The 22,485-nt window shown below is 38.1% G+C and overlaps 3 protein-coding genes and 1 long non-coding RNA gene across 5 annotated transcripts; 3 read left to right on the forward strand and 1 right to left on the reverse strand.

Moving 5' to 3' along the window:
- The first annotated feature begins 103 nt into the window (after positions 1 to 103).
- LOC121959161 lies at positions 104 to 5,560 on the forward strand. Its single transcript, XR_006106880.1, has 4 exons — positions 104 to 211; positions 3,736 to 3,812; positions 3,906 to 4,217; positions 4,341 to 5,560. It is a non-coding gene; the product is annotated as an uncharacterized LOC121959161 (long non-coding RNA).
- Positions 5,561 to 5,667: 107 nt separating this feature from the next.
- Positions 5,668 to 8,347, forward strand: LOC121959222. Its single transcript, XM_042508444.1, has 4 exons — positions 5,668 to 5,827; positions 6,376 to 6,741; positions 7,581 to 7,705; positions 7,785 to 8,347. The coding sequence occupies exons 1-4, from the start codon at positions 5,752 to 5,754 to the stop codon at positions 7,929 to 7,931; spliced, it is 714 nt and encodes a 237-aa protein (XP_042364378.1). The 5' UTR covers positions 5,668 to 5,751; the 3' UTR covers positions 7,932 to 8,347.
- Positions 8,348 to 8,910: 563 nt separating this feature from the next.
- On the forward strand, positions 8,911 to 20,125 carry fdxr (ferredoxin reductase). The gene is made up of 12 exons (XM_042507970.1): positions 8,911 to 9,353; positions 10,625 to 10,728; positions 12,727 to 12,822; positions 14,362 to 14,484; positions 14,592 to 14,705; positions 14,860 to 14,961; positions 15,589 to 15,696; positions 16,757 to 16,841; positions 18,306 to 18,505; positions 18,607 to 18,778; positions 18,875 to 19,048; positions 19,517 to 20,125. The coding sequence occupies exons 1-12, from the start codon at positions 9,272 to 9,274 to the stop codon at positions 19,645 to 19,647; spliced, it is 1,491 nt and encodes a 496-aa protein (XP_042363904.1). The 5' UTR covers positions 8,911 to 9,271; the 3' UTR covers positions 19,648 to 20,125.
- A 922-nt stretch (positions 20,126 to 21,047) lies between these two features.
- Positions 21,048 to 22,485, reverse strand: LOC121959187 (polysialoglycoprotein-like). Of its 2 annotated transcripts, none has more exons than XM_042508399.1 (5): positions 22,389 to 22,485; positions 22,164 to 22,229; positions 22,006 to 22,089; positions 21,329 to 21,634; positions 21,048 to 21,266 (listed from the first exon to the last, which is right to left on the reverse strand). In XM_042508399.1, exons 1-5 carry the CDS (start codon positions 22,441 to 22,443, stop codon positions 21,172 to 21,174), a joined length of 606 nt encoding a protein of 201 aa, XP_042364333.1. In that variant the 5' UTR covers positions 22,444 to 22,485; the 3' UTR covers positions 21,048 to 21,171. The 2 variants fall into 2 exon arrangements, with proteins under 2 accessions (XP_042364333.1, XP_042364332.1); XM_042508398.1 differs by having other exon boundaries at positions 22,006 to 22,092.

The following is a 22,485-nucleotide window of genomic DNA, read 5'->3' on the forward strand; positions in this document are numbered from 1 at the left end:
CATTTGAAGCAACACTTCTCCATTCTACCCCTCCCTAAACGGCCTCATCCCTCCCTCCCTCTCTCACACACTTTCCCTTCTTCCCTGCCCTGTAAACATGTAATCTCTGCATTCAGCTTCCAAACGCCAACAGTAAACGGTGTGTGGGTGTAGAGCTCCTGTTGTATCAGAATCATTCCTCACATTGGAGAGAAGCACTACATGAAGTGAGGTGAGTATCTGTTTCTGTTTATAAATTTATAAACAAGTGTGCTTTTCTGCACTTAAAGCACTTAATGAGTCACTCAGTCGCAGCTCATTCATGTTTTTTTCATTCTTGGAGTAGTTTATCCAAACAGGTTAATATGCTGAGTTTCCTGATAGGCTGCAATTATTCTGGTACAAGATGTTTTTAGATGTCTTAGGTAAGGAAAGTCCTCCATTCAAAATTCCCTTGAGTGAAGGTACATAAGCAAAATATCAACATTAGATATTAGTTTATTGGTTAATCAGTATTAATATATTAGCATGAAAACAGTAATTTAATGTTAGTTTGGGGTATTTTTCAACCGTTTATCTACTACTTAGGGCTAATTATTTAAAATGTTTTAGTGTCTGCTTGTATCGATTTAGTTCTAGTTAATTTTATCATTTAATCTGACAAACTTAAATATATGCATTACTTTACTACTTTTTATGCACCCTAACGGACAGTTTGTGACTTTATGTTGTTACAACTGAGTGAAGTTGGTGGAAATTTTGTGACAATAAATTTAAGATCAGCATCACACAAATTTATAACTCTGGAGGTTTTGGGAGGTTTTATTCACAAACGTGTAATTATATTCCGTAGGTGATATCACAGTTTCCATTTTATGTCTCTGCACCGGCAATAGCTGTGGCCACTATTACAGACATCGTCCATATGTATGTCCTAGTCTTTTGAACCAATATCTCAAAAATGCCTTGATGTAATTTTTTCAGATTTGGCACAAATGTTAACTCGGTCTCAAAGATGAACTAGTCATATTTTGGTGGTCAGAGGTCAAGGTTATTGTGACCTTGCTGCTTCACATTCTCGTGAACAGGATCTGTCAAGAACATCTTAAATTCATTTCTACAAATTTGGCACAAACATCTACTTAGCCTCAACGATGAACTGATTAGACATGGTCCAATGGTCAAAGGTCAAGGTCACTGTGATATTGTATCTAGCTTGTTCTCTTAAAGATGAAATCTCAAGAAGGCCTTTGGGGAATATCCACAAATTAGGCACAAACATCCACTTAAACTCAAGAGTGAATTGATTACATTTTGGTGGTCAAAGGTCAAGGTCACTTTGACCTCACAAAACACAATCTTGGCCATGACTCAAGAAATCCTACATTGTTATAACACATTTTCACACACGTTTAATAGGATAAAGTGAAGTGATGATCTTATATATTATATTATATATAAGGCTAAAGGCCAGCTTTACTGTGACATCATAATGTTTGCAAAAAAACTTTTTTTCATCATATCTCAGGAACATAAGGGGAGACATTATTTCGGATACTGAACTGGTGACATTAATCTTGCTCTGTTATTCCAGGAAACTGGTTCTTTTATGTGAAACCTGAGACTCAGACATGTAGATCTGAATTGTTGTCACAGTTTCTTTCCGCTGTTGTGATCTGTCAAGTTTTGGAATCTGGTTTTACAACACAGTTTGATATCTGAACCTGCACATGTGGAAACTTTTCAAAAATTGCACAATATCAATACTTACTGTACTTAACCCATGGAAACCTAAGTTTAATTTTTTTTTTCTTTACAAGAACAAGGGGAGAAGGAAATGATCATTTTAACAAAACATGGTCCAAAACATAGCACAAAATTATTATTTTTTTTAAAAAAGCAAGAAAATAAGCAAAAAAAGAGATTAAAAAAAAAACAAACAAGAGAAAAAACCCAGCAAATAATCCCAAAAAAGTGCCGAAAATTGAATTAAAAAAGTATGCATTTTTTCTATAAGATATAATTTTCTGTACATTTCCCAAATTTTTATGTTGTCCTTTAAAAAGGGGTCTTTTTTGTCATTTGTTACTAATTTCCTGCAATGTGTGGGACATTCCTTGCCAAGGTGCTCATTGCCATTTTTCCCTTGTTTTTGGAAGAAATCAAACCAATTTGCTCAAGTTTTAAGAGTTAAACAAACTTATACAAGGCATCTCAAAGCAGCACAAGAAAACTGCTGCTGATCCAGGTTTCAACAGATTAAAGCAGCATTATAATAAATGCAATAATAAACTTAATTTGTATAGCACCTTTCATGCAAGAAATGCAGCCCTGGGTGCTTTAGAATTAAGAAATTACATGCACCAATGCATCACATTAAAAGACATAGATGTCATAAAGAAATAATAAAAACCTGTATTGGTAAATATCCTGAATGCACTACAGATTTGGACTACATGAAAAAACAATGAGAAAGAATTTTCTGTTTCACAAAGAAGTATTTTATTTCTTTGTTTCCACACTGCTCTGTAAGCAGTCATCCTGTCTGGGGTAAGACTGATTTAATCTATACAGAGGAAGTTTCGGCTACTTCTTGGCAAAGAAGCCAGTAAGTCTATGTCCTCAAAAACACATATTTTCCCTCTCACCTGTAGTGATATTTATCAGTCTAGATTGTTTTGGTGTGGACTGCCGAGTGATATTGGGCGATACTTAATAGATGTTTTAAAGATTAAATAATTGTCCTACACTGTTTATTCTGTATTTAAAGTATAACAACAGGTCTCTCAGTAGGTTTGAGGTAGCCACCTTGCAGGCTTTCAATCCCAGGTGTGTCTTTTACAGGAATTGGTGAAAAAGAAACTCAGTCATTATCTCTCATAAACCTGTTTAACAAAGTCTTTGCAGCAATGCACGACGAAAGATTAGTTTCACCCTTTCAATGGACCCAAACGACTGCTTTTCTTTGCCTGCGTGCAAACTTCCTGGAAAAGAAAATAGAAAATTACAACCACCTAATCATTTTAACAATGAAGATATTGAGGTAAACAATAGTGATCAAGTATGACAACAAAGTAAAGGTCATGATAGGGTGTGTGACTGCATGAGGCAACGAGGACGTGTGATGCAATTCTAAAAACCTCATATTAAAAGTATCCCAGAGGCATTGAAGTGAAAATGGAAAACAAAACGAGTATGTTGAGGGCAGGTGGCTCACTCTCAGGGAGAAACTGCATTCCTACCGGTCTCTGTACGTAAAGAAGTAGTAAATATCGTAGGGAATGTGCTCATTTGCTTCTTTTTTGCCAAAATGCTGGTTGCAGCTGCTTATCTAATGTACAGACATGAGCATGGTATCAATCTTCTCATCTCAGCATATTTCTAAAAAATGTGCAACTATTGCATTAAAGGGACAGTTTATCCCCAAGTCAAAAAATGCATATTTATTCTCTTACCTCTATTGGTATTTGTCAGTTTAGATTGAAGTTTTTATTTTAAGGTGAGCTGCCCCCTTTAATCATTTTGATCAGAAAAGTGGAAGAAAGCAGGGTGGCATGTAAAACGTCATCATTTTTTAAAAACTAGAACATGAAGATGATTTTTGTTTATTAAAGAGGACAATATAAGGACAAACAACAGATTAAAATGCACCAACCTCTACCCAACAGTTCACCAAATCTTTAACACATCAGGTGAGCCTTTTTCAGATTAATCAGGGGCCCTCTGTTCTCAATATCTTTTTTTTCTTTTTTACAGATTGACTTCAAGAATGTCCCTCCTGCTGTTGTGTTTGAGTCTTACTTTTCTACAAAGCTTTGCCTCATTGGCTGCAGGTATTTTATTTGCATGTACCAGATATAAATGCGCTATGTATTATGAAGTAAATAAATCATGTAATGCATTTCTCTTTTTCATCTTTTATCCAGAAATGGTGAAGTGCAACAAAACAGAGAGCATTTTTGCTGGAGAAACCGTGACGCTAAACTGCAGTTTAAACTTAGAGGGCTGTAAAGGTGTACGCTATCACTGGAGCAGCACACGAGGAGATGTACCATGTGACAGTGGCTTAGAATATAAGTGTGAATGGGATCGTCTGACTTATGTGTCGCTGGCCACCTCAAACGTCACAGGAGAGGAAAATTTTACCATTCGCATACAGACAGACTGTGGTCATACTAAACCATTGACTGTTAAAGTACAAGGACCAGTTTACGTGAACAGCACCAGGACCACTGTTGGTGAGTTAATGAGAGTATGCCTGCATTATTATTACCCATCTTTATAATTCAAAGATTTTGTTCAGACATGCTGAACAAGTTGGATTTAATACACATTAAAATAAGGTTATTTTATCTTGCCAGGTAACCCAGAGCGAGCACTCACTGTATTCCCAGTTTTGGGTATTTTCATCTCCCTCTTTGTTTTGGGAATTTTGTTTTTCCTGATTGGAACTGATAAAGGCAGAAAAATGATGAAATGCACCAGGGAGAAAATGACTCGAGGAGACAACAGTGATAATGACACCGCACTATGGAATGAAGAGTTGCTGGTTATCTGACAAATTCAGGATCTTCCTGTAGGCGATATATAACCTCTTCCCACCAAAATTAGCAAGTGTATACAGGTTTTTTAAACACAGGAAAACCTACTAAAAATAAGCTATAGACTCCTGTGTGCTGCAGAGCTGTGTATGTGGCTCTGCAGCACACAAGCAAGCCTTGATGTTTGCATTTACTGGTGTGTCACATTTGATGTCACAAACAGGCCAGAAAACAGGTTATTAAACAGTATAGAGGCCAGTAACAATGTTACAGTGATTATCTTATTATTTTATATACATAGAAATATATTATTCTTATTCATCATATTTTTTCAGACCCCAGATGATGTAATCAGGGTTATCTCAGCTACAAGCAGAGACTGTATGAAAATATGGACTTAACTACCAAGACGTTTTGGTTTCTGGACTCCCATTTTGACATCTCAAGCGTGATATTAAATATATTTCATTCTTAAACATACTTAACTTTGGGCTTTTTATAAAATGTGAACTGGTGAGTTAGAAAAAAATCATCCCTGTACAGTTTAAATTACCTGTAAAGACCAAAAATGTTTTTTGTACTAGACTGTAAATATGTTTATTTCTGTTGTAAAGTTGAGCATTTTTATATGGCGGTCTATATTCTGTTTAGGTACCAGCCCCTAGTGGCCATTAGAGGAATTGCATTTTTTTGATAATTGCACAGCTTTCACTTTTCGGCCTCAGAGGTTGCCGCTTGGCTAAGAGACTATTAAAAAATTAATGACAACTCTGCGTTACAGGCTTTGGTGTGGCCTTACAATTTTATTAAAGTGCAACACAAAACCTTTTATTTCACTTACTTCATTCTGCAATAAAAAGAAGCAAAGTAAAAATCAAAAGTAAAAGTGTTGTTGGTCTGTTTGATGTAACTGTAAAAAGAGTGACCGTTCTAGTGTGTACATGCTTTGTGTGCAGATTATGGTGTAGATATAATCAGGCTGTGTACATGTACCAGTCATGTGTGATGGAACATTTCTTGAAATAAAGTTTTGTCAGTGACACATGCTTCTATGTCTTTGATCTAATTCAGCACAGTACACACAGCCCACACACAGCTGATAAACACAAGGTTAGAGTCAGTCTGTGTCACATTTCCTTTGTGCAGTTTCTGCAGCCTGTCAGTCTGTCAGTTAGTCAGTGAAGCGTTTTGGCCGGGTCTGTGGTGGCTCACCTGCAGCCCAGCGTGCAGGATGAAGGCCCACTGGTGGAGCTGTGTGTTGGGATTACTCTGTATGCATGCTGAGGTAACACTCAGCACCTGGACAGGTGAGTGCATGGAGAGATTTTTTTCTTTTTTGGTTAAAAATCCAAAACAAGATGTACTGAAATGTGAGTCATCTTTTCCTGTTTGTTTGCAGCCTCATCCTGTGTTTACTCTCTCAGCAGTGTGCCTTAAAGAAGTGGTGACACTTAATTACTTTCTTAAGTAACAATACAATTCAGTCCAAGTCCGTCATTCAAATCCTACCTAATTAAACACAATTTTATCTGCAAAATGTACCTAAAGTATCAAAAATAACAGTATGATTTCTGCAGAAAAATATCCCATGCGACTGATGTTGTTTTTTAACTCTTGTTCCTAGTCAAAGTGAAGCTGCTTTTAGCTACTTTTTATACAATTTCTGCAAAGAGTTCGGTCCTTTTGGATGATTCTTTGGAGCTCTTCTTTGTCTTCCGTCTGAACTGTGAAAAGGGGGCCCAACTGGACATTGTATTTTGTGAAGAATTACTGGACCTTTTAAGGGGTCCAGCAATGTCTGTCTAATGGAGTCTTAAAGTGAGACCATCAGTAACACTTTGTCTCTCCCTGACAGTTTCTCAAGAGCCCTCGTCCATCTCTCTGATAAAGGTCAACTCATCATTTAAGATCACGTGCTCCACATCACGGCCTGATCCATCGGGCTTCTACCTGCACCGACGTTTTCATGGCAAAAAGGATGTAGTGTACCTATCCTTGGACAACGGAGAAGTGACCAAGAATACCATAACTGCAGATTTTCTGGGTCGAATTCATGTCACTCGAGAGCAGCAGATCAATAAGGGCCATGGGTTCACCCTGCATCTCTCTCTGCTGGGAGTGATGAACACAGATTTTTATTACTGCAGCTGGAAATACTTAAAATCAGAGACGGCTACAGTGGACACCCTGTCCAGCAATGGCACCATTATTATTGTCACAGGTGAAATTAACCGGTCTGCTCAAACATGCACACCCTGTACATTCAGAATGGTCTTTAAACCTTTGACACTGAGGAATTTGGTGAGATTTCTATCAAAAACATGGGAATTAAGGCAATGAGCAATGAAAACTGAAAGCATGAAATTGCAAGAAATTTGTAGATTAATAAAAGGATTGTTAAAAAGCCAGGGAAAAATGGAAAAGCTAAGGGAAAAAATATTTGTAATTATCATAATTACATACTTAAAATCATCAAAACTATGAATATCTAAGACAAGATCATTCTTAAAAATAATAGCCACGATAATTTCCTTATGTGTATTTTTGACTTTCTTTTTTTAAAAATTCTATACCTTTGTTTTATTTTTAAAAATATTTCTCAGGTGATTTTTTTGTAGTTTTTACTAATTTCTTGCTATTTTTTGGATAATTTCTTCCGGTCTTTCAGGTCATTTCCTTGTTTTATTTCACTTCCTTTTTCTTTCTTTCTTTCCTTTTTTCTCTCTATCTTTCTTTCTTTCTTCTATTTAATACTAGTTTTAAGGTAATTTCTTGTAGTTTTTACCCATATCTTGCTCATTTTTGATTTCTTCTGGTCTTTTCAGGTTACTTATATTATTTAACTTTCTTTATCTCTTTCTTTCTTTTTTCTTTTATTTAATACTAATTTTAATTTTCTTGTGGTTTTTACTCATTTCTTGCTAATTGTTTTGGTAGTTTCTTCTTTTGTTGCTCAACGCCTTTTTTTCCATGTTTTAAAAGATATCAAGCCCATTTCAAATGGTTAACTAAGTTTGTTTTCTTTGTTGAACTTTCTTCTGCTGCCATTTTTCCTTGCAGAGAGAGATCCCCATGAACTATGCAGGAGCCCCATTTTGGATCTCGTCTTCATTGCCTTGAGTGTGACAGCATTCACCATCGCAATGATCCTCTTAATTGGAACTCTGATTGCGAGATGCAAACGAGTAAGTACTACTGGACCTGCTCTGATACAGAGATGATGCCATAGTATCCTGTTAATATGTTTTATTTGTGTTTGTACAGTTTAAAAAGCAGTTCAGACCCGCCAGAGCCCCAAATCCACCCAGGCGACCCAACAGGCCTCAGCGCCCCTGTCCTCAGCAGCCAATCCACCATTGTCCCTACCTAGTCACATCTGTAAATACTTTGGACTTCAGAGGCATTCTGTAAATGTATCGGTATTGGAGGGTTTTGTAACAGATGATTGACGTGTTTTGAGTCAGCAGCAGCAGTTCGCCTCGTGTGCTCAGGAAAAGTGTCTCACCTCTTGCTCTGCTCTCCATTTCCTTTTATACAAAAAATTTTTCTTTGTTTGCAGAAAAGTGATCGAGCCACCACATCCTGGCTGATGTGTGGTGTACAGGTGCGATGCGTGTGAACAGTGTTGGTAATTTAAAACTGCAGAGCAAGAATTTTTGTTATTATGCTTCACATATTGGCCTGATTTGTTGACTTTTGCAGAATGATTATTTTACGTATTTCCTATGTAACTGATATAGAAAAAAAAAAGAGTTTGAGCTGCCAAATGCGTAAATTGCAGTTTCCTGTCTGAATTGATATGTACAATAAATGCAATTATTTTCCAATGTTGCCATTCCTTTGAAGAGTCTTAACATACTAATTTAATATGTCATTATGTTATTATGTTCAACAAAAATTAAACATAATGTAAAAAAATTAAGGAAAAATTCCAGTTTAGGGAGACAAATATCACTATTTTGTGTGAGGTGAAGATTTGGTTATAGTTTTGTCCTATGAAGTGTTTGTCCCAAATAATATCTTATCAGACCATCTGAAATTTGAAAATCTAATGATGATATCTTATATACAATTTCTGGTTATGATAAATGGTGTCATTTGGGCGATTTTTAAAGAAAACATGACTTCCAAACATGCTGTCTTTAAAATTCTGTATTAAAATAATTACAAAATACATTTATTTAAATTTATATGACTCTCCCCTAAGACAAAATAAAAAAACAGTCCCTCCCCAGTGCTTAAACAGTTATTAAAATTATTTCAAATGCAATCCCCCTTTTTTTCACCAGGCTCTCTTCTCAAAAAAAAAAGAAAAAAAAGAAAAGAACAGTCCCTAATTTAATGTCCCTAACATTTAAAAAGATGCACACTGTTACTGCGGAACTTTCGTATTGAATTGTCGGTGTTGCACGGACAATTTCGGCTGTAACACAATGTGCAGCCTTGGAAACAGTTTGTCTTAATGACGCTGACGAAGTTAACGTTTAATAAACAGAGAAACGCGGTTAGAAACGCTTTAATGCTTTAATGTAGCTAACAGTTACCAGCCCCCGCTGAGAACAGCCAGCTCAGGAAAGATAAACGTTTTTCACCTTGGCTTTTGCTCTCAGTCCTGCTGACTGTCCAAAGCTCACAGCTCAGGCAGAAATGTGGAGCTGCTAACCAAACTCCAGGGAAACAACACAGTCCACTTAACCTTAACTTATTTGTTGGTGAAAAGCCAGACAGCTTTTCTGTGGACGGGGAAGAAAATGAGCGGACATAACATGCTGTTTTCCAGGTGGAAGTTGTGGAAATCGGGAGGAAGTAGGTGGATAAATCGGCTTCATGATGGTAAGAAACTTTGACAGCACATATGTGTTAACACTGTTCAGTTTAATGCTTCATATTCAGCTGGCGCCTTCAGTGTTTCCTGCATGAAGTAAACACGCCAAATTCAGTACAAAAATGAGTCATTTCTCATTTGCGTTTTGTTGCCTTTCGACAGAAATACATCATAGCTAGAAAACATGCGACACCTTTAACAAAGTGACTTCAATCAGCAATAAAAAAATCAGCTGATATTTAATGTACCAGGCAGCTTATATGTCAGTAATATGAATGGACAACTTCGTGTCTTAAAGGGAGAGTTCATATTTTGTCAAATGGGGCTGTATGGGGTACTTATCCATAGTTACTAGTGCATTACATATAGTAGATGTCAGTCAACATGCCCTCAGTTTAGAGAAGCAGGCAGGAGACCGACACTGAAACTAAGCAATGCACTGCTGTGGATGGGGCCAGCAACAAAATGTATTTTAGCTACCTAAAAAAAGTCAATATGTGTAAGTTTATGCTGTACAGAGAATTGTTTTAACTGTTTAACTGCTTCTCTGACCATCCGATTGGAACTCACTTCAAAGCACTTTAAAAATCTATGAACTGGTTTCTTATGGTCATTTTAGATCTTTAATTGTTAAGCTGTTTTCAGTAGGTTTTTCTGTTTTATTGTGTGACTTTGGTGAATCTGAGCTAACCCTTTCAAAACGTCAAAACGTCACAAAATAAGTCAAATAAACTATCTGAACGAGGCAGTAGTAGACAAGCAGCTCCTGTGCTCAGCGATGTTAATTCACAGTCTGGCTTTGGAGAGAGCTTTATATTCCAGTTGGAAATCACTGTCTGACATTAAGGCAAGGTAATGAAAATACTCTCAACATAGCGTACATTTTAACTGATTGATTTTTTCTTCAGGTGGCCAAGATACATTTTGTTGTTGACCCCTCCACAGCAGTAGATTGTTTAGCTTTTATCTCTGCTTCTTCAAACTGGGGGCGTGCTGACCAGTATCTATTGTTATGAATACACTAACCATGAATAAGGACCATATACAACCCTATTTAAAAACATCTGAGCTGTTGCTGTCAGTTCAGTTTTTACACTGAAATGGTGCACTAATGGACAGCGTTCTGAATAGTTTTACCCTTTACCCTGGCTGTGATCTGTCCATAAACTTGCCTGGAGAATTATTTGACAGTGTCTAAGTGAGATGTTTACAGCAAGAGCTGTCCTTCCTGTTTACTGAAATTCTATAATTGATTTGTTGTGCTTCAATGGTTCTGCAGGTATAAATAGGCGTGGAAAGGCATCTTATTCATCAGGCACCCCAAAAGTATGTATAGTAGGGAGCGGCCCAGCGGGGTTCTACTCGGCACAGCATCTCATCAAGGTATTTGCTTGTTTTGGTTATGTTGAAGAACATAGGCATGATTGGGCCAGATCAATTAAGCTTAATCTCACCATGTTGTTTTATATTGTGATGTAGTCAAGGTTCTGAAAAATTTGAAGGTGACACCTTACAAATCAGGATACTTCAAAATTGAACTGCTAACATTTTCTAAAAAATCAATATTGCCTTAAAGCAGCCCTATTCACTGATTTGAAATATTGCCAACAAAGACCTCATTCAATCAAAAATATTAAAGAGATTGCCACCATGGTATACACAGAAAGACAAAATCTCTGACAGTCGACAAGTTAAAGCAAGAATCAAACTAAATATTTGCACACTGTATTAAAAGCGCACAGTAAATTTGAACTGTGCGAAGTTTCAGTCTAACAGAGATACAGTCATTGCACAATTGAAAGTGCCTGATGAAATAGATCTTCGTGCAACATTTTCAAAATTTGTTTGATTATTGTAAAAGTCTGTAAAAATCTGTAAAAGTCTTTTGGATGCCCTCCACCGTGCTAAATCAAAAAATTACAAAGAATTTTTGTAACACATATGATTTTAAGATGTATTTTGTCATATCGCAAGTCTTAACAGGCATTGTTGTCCTGTACCGTCATTTTCATTCATGCATTGCATTGTGATCCTTACCAAAGTTAACTTCATCACAAACTGTCAACGTGATAAAAAAAAAAAAAAACTCCTGCCAAAAGAAGCCATTAATATGTTTTTTTTCTGTTTGTTTGTTTTTTTTAGAATATCCCAGGCACAAAGTGTGTTAAAATATTTAGTTCGGGCACAAAATATTTTCTGCATGCAGTTTCAAAGGTTTAGCCGACAGGCCCACATCAAACAAATAATGAAGTCAAAACAGAAAAAGGGGTGTGCACATTTCGACTACTCCACCTCATCCACCTATCACCCCCTGACTGCTTGAACCTTTTAAACTTCAGCTTTCAGTTGGTGTCTTTCAAAGAGATGTTCATACTTAGAACTGCAAAGGCCTGGTTAAGTAGGCCAGGAAATCAGTTGCAGTCACTTCCTGTAGACCAAGCTGATATATTTAAGTCACCATGTTAATACAAACTACGCAGTGATCTCCTTACATAGATTTCTGTGTAAGACTGTGAAAAGTCGTGCTAAATATTGCTCAGGTTTTGCGGAGCTACTTTAAAGCATGTGATATATCTCATCCAAATAAAATAAGACAAATGATGGAAAGCACTTTATTTTTTAAACCAAACACAACAATAATTATCATTCATACTTCCACTTTTGAAGTTTAACTAGCGTATAATAAAAAAAGTTGGTATAGTATTGAGTAAAAGGGCTTCAGCCAGCAGTGATAAAACAGGCTGCGATGTAACCACTCAGGGCATGTGTGCATTCTAAATTTATATCCTCTGAAAGTGCTTGTTTTTGCCATAATTCTTCAAGTTAGGCAAACATGTCCACTTGGACTAAATTATGAAATGATAAGAATTTGTCAGGGTCACTGTGGCCTTGTTTCTGTCTCATTCTTGTTTAGAACGCCTTGAGGGAGGTTCAGCAAATTCGGCACAAACATCAACTTGGACTCAGCATTGAACTGATTATATTTTGGTGGTCAAGGTCACAGTTACCTTGCATGTGTCTCATTCTCATGAATGCTTAAAGTGTTTCTAAGCTTAAGAACACCTTTAAGGAATTTCTTCAAATTTGGCACCAACGTCCACTTGAACTCAAGAAAGAACTGATGAGAATTTGGTGGTCAAAGGTCACTGTGATCTCACAGTACATGTTTTTTTGCCATAACTTGAAAATTCATCCACCAAAAAAAAAAAAAATAAAATGATGAAGTTATGATATTTAAGAAGTTAAATCCTGTGATTTAGCCGGGTTTAACGGGTAAGGTTTTTAGAAGGAGACTTATTTCCATGCATGTCATATTTCTAACAACTGTAATGAAAAGGATTCTGTTATAGCATGTTTTGTCTCATTCATGTGTCCTCTCAGGCTCGTCCAGATGTCGAGGTGGACATTTATGAGCGGCTGCCCGTCCCCTTCGGTCTGGTCAGGTTCGGTGTGGCCCCTGATCATCCTGAAGTCAAGGTCCTTGATCCTAAATAGATGTATTAAAAATCAGATAATGTTCAACACTGTTTATTCTGTGTTTACACAATAAAAAAGGACTCTGCAGACAGGTTTGAAGTATCCGCCTTGCCTGCAGGCTCTTAAATCTAGGTGTGTCTGTAACAGTTGTAGCAATGCATGATAAAAGCACCCAGACGACTGCTTTGCCTAACCTGCTTACAAACTTCCTGGCACATAAAATGGAAAATTGCAGTCACCTAATAATTTTAACAATGAAGATATTGAGGTGAACAATAATGATCAAGTAAGACAACAAAGTCAAGGTCATGATAGGGTGTGTCACTGCATGAGGCAACGAGGATGTGTGATGCAATTCTAAAATCCCCATATTAAAAATATCCCAGAGGCACTGAAATGGAAAACAAAACAAGTATGTTGAGGGCAGGTGGCTCACTCTCAGGGAGAAACTGCATTCCTTCCGGTCTCTGTACTTAAAGAAGTAGTAAATATCGTAGGGAATGTGCTCATTTGTTTCTTTTTTGCCAAAATGCTGGTTGCAGCTGCTTATCTAATGTACAGACATGAGCATGGTATCAATATTCTCATGTAAGCATATTTCTGAACATGTACAAGTATTTCATTAAAGGGACAGTTCATCCCCAAGTCAAAAATGCATATTTTCCTCTTACCTGTAGAGCTTTTTGTCAGTCTAGATAGTTTTGGTGTGAGTTGAAGATATCAGCTGTAGAGATGTCTGACAGATCTTGTTGTGAGCAGTTTCATCTGGGAACTATTTTCCTTCTGCTGAATTACATCCGCCAACCCTATTATTGCGCAGAAGGAAGAGTGCATCTGCTCATGGACAAGAGGCTCATTTTCCTGGCAGTGCAAGATGTAAGCATTGATAGCATCCTCCCTGGCTGAACTGTAATGATAGCTAGCCAATGGCGTTAATGTTTGCACCTTGCGCTGTTACAAGCACAATTTTCTTGTCAATGAATAGATGCACACTTCCTTCTGTACAGTTATTTAGGAACTGTTTTCTCTCTACTGAGCTACACCAGCCAACCGTATTACCACACAAAAGGAAGAGTACAGCTACTCAAGGATGTGAGGCTCATGCTTACGACAGCTGTAATGTTTACTAGCTCAGTGATGCTACATGAGCAAGCAGTAGATGCACACTTCCTTCAGGGCAGTGATCGGTTGGCGGTTGTAGTTTAATAGAAATAGTTCCTACATTAAACTGCTCACATCAAAGTCTGTGGATTATCTTGAGTAACACGGTCATGATTTTTGGGAAGAAACATTGCTGTTGTGTTTTTCAAATGTGTTTTTTTGGTGCTTTGAGCACCACAAGCCGAGTGCCATTTTGTTCTATTATACTGAAGAGAAGGCAGACATCTCTACAGCCGATACCTCCAACAATCTGCACCTCACATCAAAACAATCTTGATTGATTAATGCACTACAGACAAGAAAAACATATGTTTTGGGTTTTTTTAGGTAAACTGTTCCTTTAATCCAAATTTCCTTCATTTCCTCTCTCCTCCTCAGAACGTCATCAACACATTCACACAGACGGCCAAACATTCACGCTGTAGCTTCTATGGTAATGTGAATGTGGGCAAGGATGTGAGCGTTGAGGAGCTGAAGCAAGCCTACCATGCAATCGTACTGGTAAGAACATAAAAACGCACCGCTGTGTCTGCCAGTAAGACAGTTGTTCTCATGATGTGTGTGTGTTGAAGATCCTTATGCATTGTTTTACTGATATTTTATGGTAGAGTTACGGGGCAGAGGGAAACAGGACTATGGGAGTACCGGGAGAAGACTTGGCTGGTGTGCACTCTGCCAAAGACTTTGTTGGCTGGTACAACGGACTGCCCAGCTGCCGAGAGGTACGCTGTGTAAATCCAATAGTTTCATGTGTAAAAACATCAGCTCACAGCATGTGACAGATCATCACAACAGGTTTTTCGGGTGTTTCTACTTTCTGTTGTGCTCATTTTATCATCAAATCTCAGTTTCTCATCATTGTCTTTTTTCATTCAGCTGAGTCCTGACCTGAGCTGTGAGACAGCAGTCATTGTAGGACAAGGCAATGTTGCATTGGACATAGCGAGAGTCCTGTTGTCAGATATTGACCTTCTGAAGGTGAGAAACATGCAGCCTTGGTTATTTAAGATAAGAAAGAGTAATAAATGTATATCAAAAAAAGCAACGCAACTACACAGAATGATGTATTACTTATAAAGGCCACTCAAGGTCTACTTTCTTGCTTTTCTGGAACTTGCCCTAAAAATGTCAAAATGTTAGGTATACTGACAATCACCAAGTGTCCATGGTAAGTACACCCTCAGTTATCACCATGTTGATGACAGTACTGCAGTATGCATTGTTTTGTGTGGAATAAAAAATAAAAAAGTTTGTGGCATTTAGTTTTATGCTTGCATAGAAAATGGAAAAAAGAGCCACCCACAGAAGTTTTACTGCATCCGCATTAAATTCAACATTAAGAAACAACATTTTTAAACATCGACCACAATTACTTCAATTCATCAAGACGTTTAAGGATTCTTTGTTCACAGTTTTGGCAAACAAGAAAACGTTTTCTTTACAAATCCAACATAACAAGCTGTGAGTAACTAAATTACAAATGATAATGAAATGATCCTTTAAATAAAGATAAACTATAAATAGCCCCTGAGAAATCAAGTTTTCAGGAGGAAAGTGTTATTAAAGAGTCTAACATGGAAAATATCTCTCTTTTTTTTTCTGCAGAAAACTGACATCACCCAGCCGGCCCTGGAAGCTCTAGCAGAGAGTCGCGTCCGCAGGGTGCTAATTGTTGGAAGGCGCGGGCCCATACAGATTGCGTGCACAATCAAGGTGTGTGTCTGAAGAGAAAACTGTTACTCATATATACCTTTTAAAGAGAAAGCAAAAATCTCTCAGCTGTAAACATCTTATTGCTTGATTACCACAACTCCAACCCCACTCTAACCCAAATGTTATGATATTTGGCCATTATGAAACTACACCAAGACCTCACAACTTGTGTAGCCACGCACGGTTTTCCTGAAGAATTATGTGATATATTTTAAGGGCGACCGCTAGTTTATTATTACAATTGTTTTGCAATGCTTTTTAATCTAGATATTTCAACTATTTGTACATTACCTTTAGCTTATTATTTTTGACATCTATGCTTGCTAGCTTGTTTATTAGTTTGTGGTACACTCTGAGTGGTAAGGTGTTACAGCTGAGGTTAGTGGCAGCTGTGTGGTGTGCAGTCAGCTTGTTGTTTATTGTGGCAGTAGATTAACTGAAAATCATCATTGCACCAATTTGTTATCTCTTATGAATGTTTTTCTAAATCATAAACACAAATTTGTGTTTTAAATGTTTTAAATTTAAATGATATTTCAAATTAGTTAAGCTATTTCACTTTGTATTTTCACAAAACCCCTGATACCTGCAGAAGTACCCCATGAAGTACAATAACCCGTGGTAGGGACATACTAGTTTATAACAAGATAATGCTTTTGTGTCTTGACCATAGACTGGATAAATAATGGATGTAGCTACAGTGACGTCACCTGTTATTTTGTGGACTGCTGTTTTTAAAATGTCAAGTTCACCATTTCGGCTGTCGTCATCTTGTTTTTTTGGAGCCACAAGTGACCATATTTAGATGAGTGGCTGAAGGAGTGAAGGGTGGATCTGACTCACAGACCGCCTCGCAGACAGCCTGTTACTCAAGCAGCCCTGTCCTTTAATATGAAAAGTATAAAATAAAATAAAAAGATATATAGAGAGAGCGATAAATGAACAGATATATATAATATCTTTTAAACTCACTGCAGTCATTCACTAAGAGAGACACATTCTGCCAGCTTTAGATCATTTTCTAGTCCAGCCCAGTCATCCCTGCTGTATTTGTCTACAGGAGCTCAGAGAAATGGTGAACCTGCCAAACACCAGACCTGAGATGGTGGCGGCTGATTTTGAGGGTGTCAAAGAGGCTCTTAAAGGTAATAAAGTAAATTTTATCCTTTGTTTTTGAGAAAGGCTCTTCCTGTTTACTGCCTCTGTTCTTGGACTAGGTGTGTGGGGACTATTTTTCATCTTTCATATTTTAAAGCAATGCAAAAGGCCACAAAGAGTAACATTTATGATATGCAATGCCACATAAAAAGAGATTCAAACTTTTTCTTATACCAAAGTGGCAGTGCAGAGCATGTGAGGCACTATCTGCGCTGAAAGTTCAAAAGAAATCTGATTTTTGACGAATGCAGCGACTGTTGAAAATGTCACAAGGAAGGAAGAAATGCTGCTGAGGTTAACCGCTACAGCATACCCTATTGAGACCTATAGCCCTTACACGCTAAGGTGAATGGAAACTGTTAACCAGTAACACAGCTGGAACACACATGTTCTTTAGTGACTGAGGTTTAGTGCTGGTGCAAAAATGTACAGAATTATGCAATACCATAGTCTGTCTTCATGACCCTCTGGCCCGTCTTTGTCCTTGCTGAAGAAATGACATTAGGCTGACTGATACTGGCGAGCACACTCAGGCTCATAGTGATAACAGTCCCCTCGTCTCGACTTATTATGAGAACCTTGATCTTATCTCTGTAAAGTATGATAAGCTGGAAGTGAAGGATGCTGGTAGAAACTGGTGGTTTGCAACGGTCTCGTTTTCCACGCTGCCAAACTTGCCGGTGGTAACATTAGCAGAGCTGCAGTGGTGACTGATGGTGGTTACCGAAGCACATCAAAAGACACACACTTACAGGAAATTTATGAAACCCTGTGGGTTTCAACTGTTTTCCAAAATAGAAACATTGTAGGTTTTCTTTAGTGTGTATGTGTTAATTCCTCCTATGTGTCTTTTGGTAACCAGTATTTTCACATATGTTCATATTTTCTCAGACACACCCACACACTTTTCGAAAAAATGGCAAAGGTCACATGATGATGAATGCATTTACAATAATTGTGTAAAACTGTGTACTCATATGCAGATAAAAGCACATTCACATACACACACACACACACACATAAATGTACAGTATATTTGTGTTCATTTCCCCAACAGATTAAGTCTTTGTCCCGAGACAGGGACGAATGAATGAATGAATACTAAACCCCTCAAATGACCATTTGTACATCAATAACTCACCCTGTGTTACATTGAATTCTGAAAGAAAACTTTATTTTTCTCGCTTGCCTCATAGGGGTCCAAGTCTAATAACAGCAAAACTATATCAAAACCTCAGTTAACAAAGTCTCACACAACTCGAGCAAGTCTCATTTATCCAGTCGTATGCTCTGTACTTTTAAAACAGACAGCCTATTCTGATGGGGAACTGAAGTAAAAGTGAAACTTATCCATCCTTTTTAAAGCTAGACTCCACTGAATGTGACTATTTTTAATCTTATTATTAAAAAGCCTACTGGTGCCCATTTTAAGCATAAGTATCTATGCTCAGATTTACCAAGGCCCAGGAAGCGTCTGACGGAGCTGATGTTGAAGACAGCCCTGGAGATCCCAGGAGAGAAGGAGCAGGAGAAGCAAAACAAGGCCTCTCGCATTTGGGGCCTCCGATTCTTCCGGAGCCCTGTTGAAATCTTGGCCGACCCCGACCGCAACAGGACAGCTGGCATCCGGCTGGCAGTCAACAGGCTGGAGGTAAACAAGATTTTATTTAATTACCTTTTGTAAATCCCTCATGTAGTCACGTGCAGCTGCAGTACAATAGCCGTTAAAGTTGGTAACCACTGTACGAGCAGGGATCGGGTGATGGAGCCAAGGCAGTGCTGACTGGAGAAGTGGAGGATGTGAGCTGTGGCATGGTCATTAGCAGCATTGGCTACAAGAGCCTCCCCATCGATCCATCAGTGCCGTTTGACCCATGCAAAGCCATTGTCCCGAACAACATGGGCCGTATTCAAGAAGCGGCGGGTACTCAGAAAATACCTGGAAAATCACAACCCTGAGCAAGCTTAATCCTTCCTTAGAAAAACTACAAAAATGCAGTAAATCTATCTTTCTTTCTAGGTCTATATTGCAGTGGCTGGCTGAAAACAGGCCCCACTGGTGTGATCGCCACCACAATGAACAATAGTTTTGATACTGCACGATCCTTGGTGGAGGACATGGACTCGGGAACACTGGATGTATCTGCTGCCAAACCTGGTTCACAAAGCATCAGTGCTCTGCTGGAACAGAGAGGTACTGTATTGTCCCTTTGGCTGATTCACTACTTTTTTAAATTGAAGTTTTTTATAATCACTCATCTAAATAGCTAAAATAAATTTACAGAAAGGCTGCATGAAACTTTTATTGGTCAGCACATCATAGGACCTATCAGAATAGATGAGAAAGAGCAAAAAAAAAATTCTGAGTTTTCAGTCTTCAACTCATGATGGCCTACCTCAACAAAAAAAAGAGAAGGTTGGTTTACAACACACACACACACACACACACACACACACACACACACAGAGGTAGCATGACTTCACTCTGATCAGGATGCCATTACTCCCCTTAGATCTCAACATAGCGAGTAGCAGTTTGCTGTTAAATGCTCTGAATGTCATTTAGAGCTCCTTTAAATGCATGTTTTTTAATTTGCCCAAAAGGTTTCTGTTGTCAAAAAACACTATAAGCCAATGTTTATTTGTATTTTATCGCCTGTAGGAGTGAAACCAGTGACTTTCTCAGACTGGGAGAAGATTGACAGTGTGGAGATGAGGAGAGGTGAAGCTGCTGGGAAACCCAGAGAAAAACTACTGACTGTGGAGGAAATGCTGCAGGAGGCTCGAAAATAACAAAAGAAACTGCTGACAGGTGAGCACTGCACACTGAGTATCTGCAGCAGTGTAAAATACCAACAGTTAACCATACTGACGGGGATCAATGACTGACCAAGATGGGTACAGAAAAGAAATGACACAATGGCATTATGAAGCACTTAACTGGGACTTTATTCATACATGGTATATAATAAAAGCTAGCAGGTGCAGTAGTTTACCCCCTTTTGTCTCATTGTTTCAGTCAGTACCTTGTTCCACAGTATTAATCTAAAGCACTGAAAGACTGAGCTGTGGCCTCCTGTTGCACTAACCTGAAATTAACAGAAGTCTAATGGATTCCATTAATAATATTATGTACTGTAATATACTGTTTGTATGTTAAAGAGTAAAAACTAAGTTGTGCTTTGATTATGTTTTTATACTATTTGCACTCACACTTCATATAATGATGTTAACCATCTTGAATATATTTGATATAAAATAAAATGTATCTTTTATCCTGTTTCTCAGGGTAGCGTCAGAAATGTTTACCATGTCCGCTTAGGTTATAGTTTGTGTTACAGATATTTAAACATCTTTAATTAAATTATATTTAGTTATTTATTTATTTGAATTCAAAATAAATATGAAGTATTTCAAGATGACACAATTTAGATACATAGGTAAAGTACAGAAAGAATTGAGGAACTGACCGTCAGTTTTTGGACTCAAAGTTAAAGGGTAACTAAGGTATTGTTCAACCTGGACCCTATTTTCTCGTGTTTTTGTGTCAAAGTGACTGACAAGACAAATCTTTTTTTTTTTTTTTAAATTGGTTTAATATTAAGCAAGAGCACCACAGCCATAAGCAGTAAGACAGGCTGAAATGTAACCACTTGGGGCAATTGTACAGTCACTTCATGTACACTAAATGTTTGTTTTGCTACTGACAGGATGAGATTATTTTAAGTGTCTGACAGCAGCATGTAAATGATCCCTACAGAGATACTCTTGTTTGAGAGATCCTTCTAAAAGAAGCAACAAATTGTCCCAAAATCCTTATCCCCAAACCCAGACTCCAAATATATAGTAATTTTATCATGAAATAAACTATGAAACAATGAACAAGTGGTGGCAAAAAGACTAATCAAACACTCAAAGTGCTGCAAAATGTCAATGCCATTTTACCAAGGCAGCCATATTGGATTTTCATTTGACTAATGCTAATATCTGAGTAACCAGCCTACAGGTGAACAATTTTACATTTAGCTGCCTCAAACTTGACTCATTTTATCTCTCAGCCACAAATCTTATTTTACTCATCTAGGAAACATTCTACCTTGAAAAATATACGTTTAAAAAGAAAAATCAACTTGTCATATTTTACAGTGCAGACAAAACTTTGTACCCCCACCCAGAATAAGGACACAAATTTATCAGTTTTAGAGTTTTATTTAAAGTAGAGCCAATAGCAGGTACATGCAGAAACAAACATCTGTAGATGCAAAAATTAACTCTTGCATGGAACCCCATACCTGTTCCCTACTTTTTCCATTGACTCTAAATGTCACCATCTGAGTCTGATGGTTCTGGGTTTTCAACTTCGCCCACTTTTTCCACAGTGGCTGCACCACCTTCAGGCGACGTTTCAGTGCGCTGGGAGCCGCCGTTGTGGCGTTGCGCCCCTGGTCCATGCTGGGAGCCGCCGTCGTGGCGTTGCGCCCCTGGTCCATGCTGGGAGCCGCCGTCGTAGCGTTGCGCCCCTGGTCCATGCTGGGAGCCGCTGTTGTAGCGTTGCGCCCCTGGTCCATGCTGGGTGCCGCCGTTGTAGCGTTGCGCCCCTGGTCCATGCTGGGTGCCGCCGTTGTAGCGTTGTGCCCCTGGTCCATGCTGGGTGCCGCCGTCGTCACACTGGTCACATTGCCGCTTGTCATGGGTTTGTCATCTTTGGGTTTGATCTGTTGTACAAGTTTCAGGTGGCCAACTGATGCCTCAGCTTCCACTTCATTGGTTTCCAGTTGTACTGAAGACATTTTAAAAGACTATTGAGAACTAAAATAATTGAGTGATGTACAACTTCTCTTGACTTTGGCACTGCTAAGAACTTGATTTTAAAGTAAGCAATTTTTTTTAATTTTTTTTATTTATTACATGACAAAAATATTGAGCTCTTAATGCATCTGTATGGTCATAATACATAGACCAGTCTGTACTACAATAACTGTCTGTATGCGTTTAAACATACAACAGTAGCTGTATTACTGACATTGTAGATTAAGATATTTTGTTGTACTTTTTTTGTTCAAATATCAAAAGCCAGACAAAGCATTAAAATGTGAGACCAAGAACCTTCCCTCCACATAAAACTTATTTTTTCCAATAAAAGCTGCTCACCGTCATTGGTGTTATGCTCCAACATGGTCTCCATTGACTGGAGTAGTGCAAGGGCTTTCTTTATGGAGATATCATTGGGAGAGGCTTCTGTAGTGCAGGAGAAATTCAGTTAGTGTCAGAAAGTAGCTCCTGAAAGATTGTGTCACTCATGTTCTTACCTCTAACTCTCCTCTGCTGCCCATTCTCAAGTCTTTCATCTGTGCCACCAATTGGCACACTAGAGCCTGCAGACAGTGAAGTTGCTGTTAATCAAATGTTCCTGCAGTTTGATGCCACATATCAAACTTCTTACAGCTAAATTACATTTCAGGCATTGGGTACTAAACCTTAAATTTGCAAAACCCCACTTATTTTAAAGCATAAAACAAAAGAAATATATAAACCTTTAGTGATCCAAACAACCAGCACACAAACAAGCAAGCCCCACATAGCTGCCATTGCTTCTGTCAGCCACAGAAAACATGTGGCACAGCCACATGT

The sequence above is a fragment of the Plectropomus leopardus genome, chromosome 19 (assembly GCF_008729295.1).
Source record: "Plectropomus leopardus isolate mb chromosome 19, YSFRI_Pleo_2.0, whole genome shotgun sequence".
Taxonomy (NCBI): Eukaryota; Metazoa; Chordata; class Actinopteri; order Perciformes; family Serranidae; genus Plectropomus; species Plectropomus leopardus.

Excerpts from the sequence above, each read along its gene's own strand:
- fdxr (XM_042507970.1), top strand. The coding sequence starts at position 9,272 with ATGAGCGGACATAACATGCTGTTTTCCAGGTGGAAGTTGTGGAAATCG. Across the intron at positions 9,354-10,624 it reads GATAAATCGGCTTCATGATG|GTATAAATAGGCGTGGAAAG; the intron begins GTAAGAAACTTT and ends ATGGTTCTGCAG. Across the intron at positions 15,697-16,756 it reads AGATTGCGTGCACAATCAAG|GAGCTCAGAGAAATGGTGAA; the intron begins GTGTGTGTCTGA and ends ATTTGTCTACAG.
- LOC121959222 (XM_042508444.1), top strand. The coding sequence starts at position 5,752 with ATGAAGGCCCACTGGTGGAGCTGTGTGTTGGGATTACTCTGTATGCAT. Across the intron at positions 5,828-6,375 it reads AACACTCAGCACCTGGACAG|TTTCTCAAGAGCCCTCGTCC; the intron begins GTGAGTGCATGG and ends TCTCCCTGACAG. Across the intron at positions 6,742-7,580 it reads CACCATTATTATTGTCACAG|AGAGAGATCCCCATGAACTA; the intron begins GTGAAATTAACC and ends TTTTCCTTGCAG.
- LOC121959187 (XM_042508398.1), bottom strand. The coding sequence starts at position 22,443 with ATGGCAGCTATGTGGGGCTTGCTTGTTTGTGTGCTGGTTGTTTGGATC. Across the intron at positions 21,635-22,005 it reads GGAGCATAACACCAATGACG|TACAACTGGAAACCAATGAA; the intron begins GTGAGCAGCTTT and ends AAATGTCTTCAG. Across the intron at positions 21,267-21,328 it reads CAGCATGGACCAGGGGCGCA|GCACTGAAACGTCGCCTGAA; the intron begins ACGCCACGACGG and ends GCGGCTCCCAGC.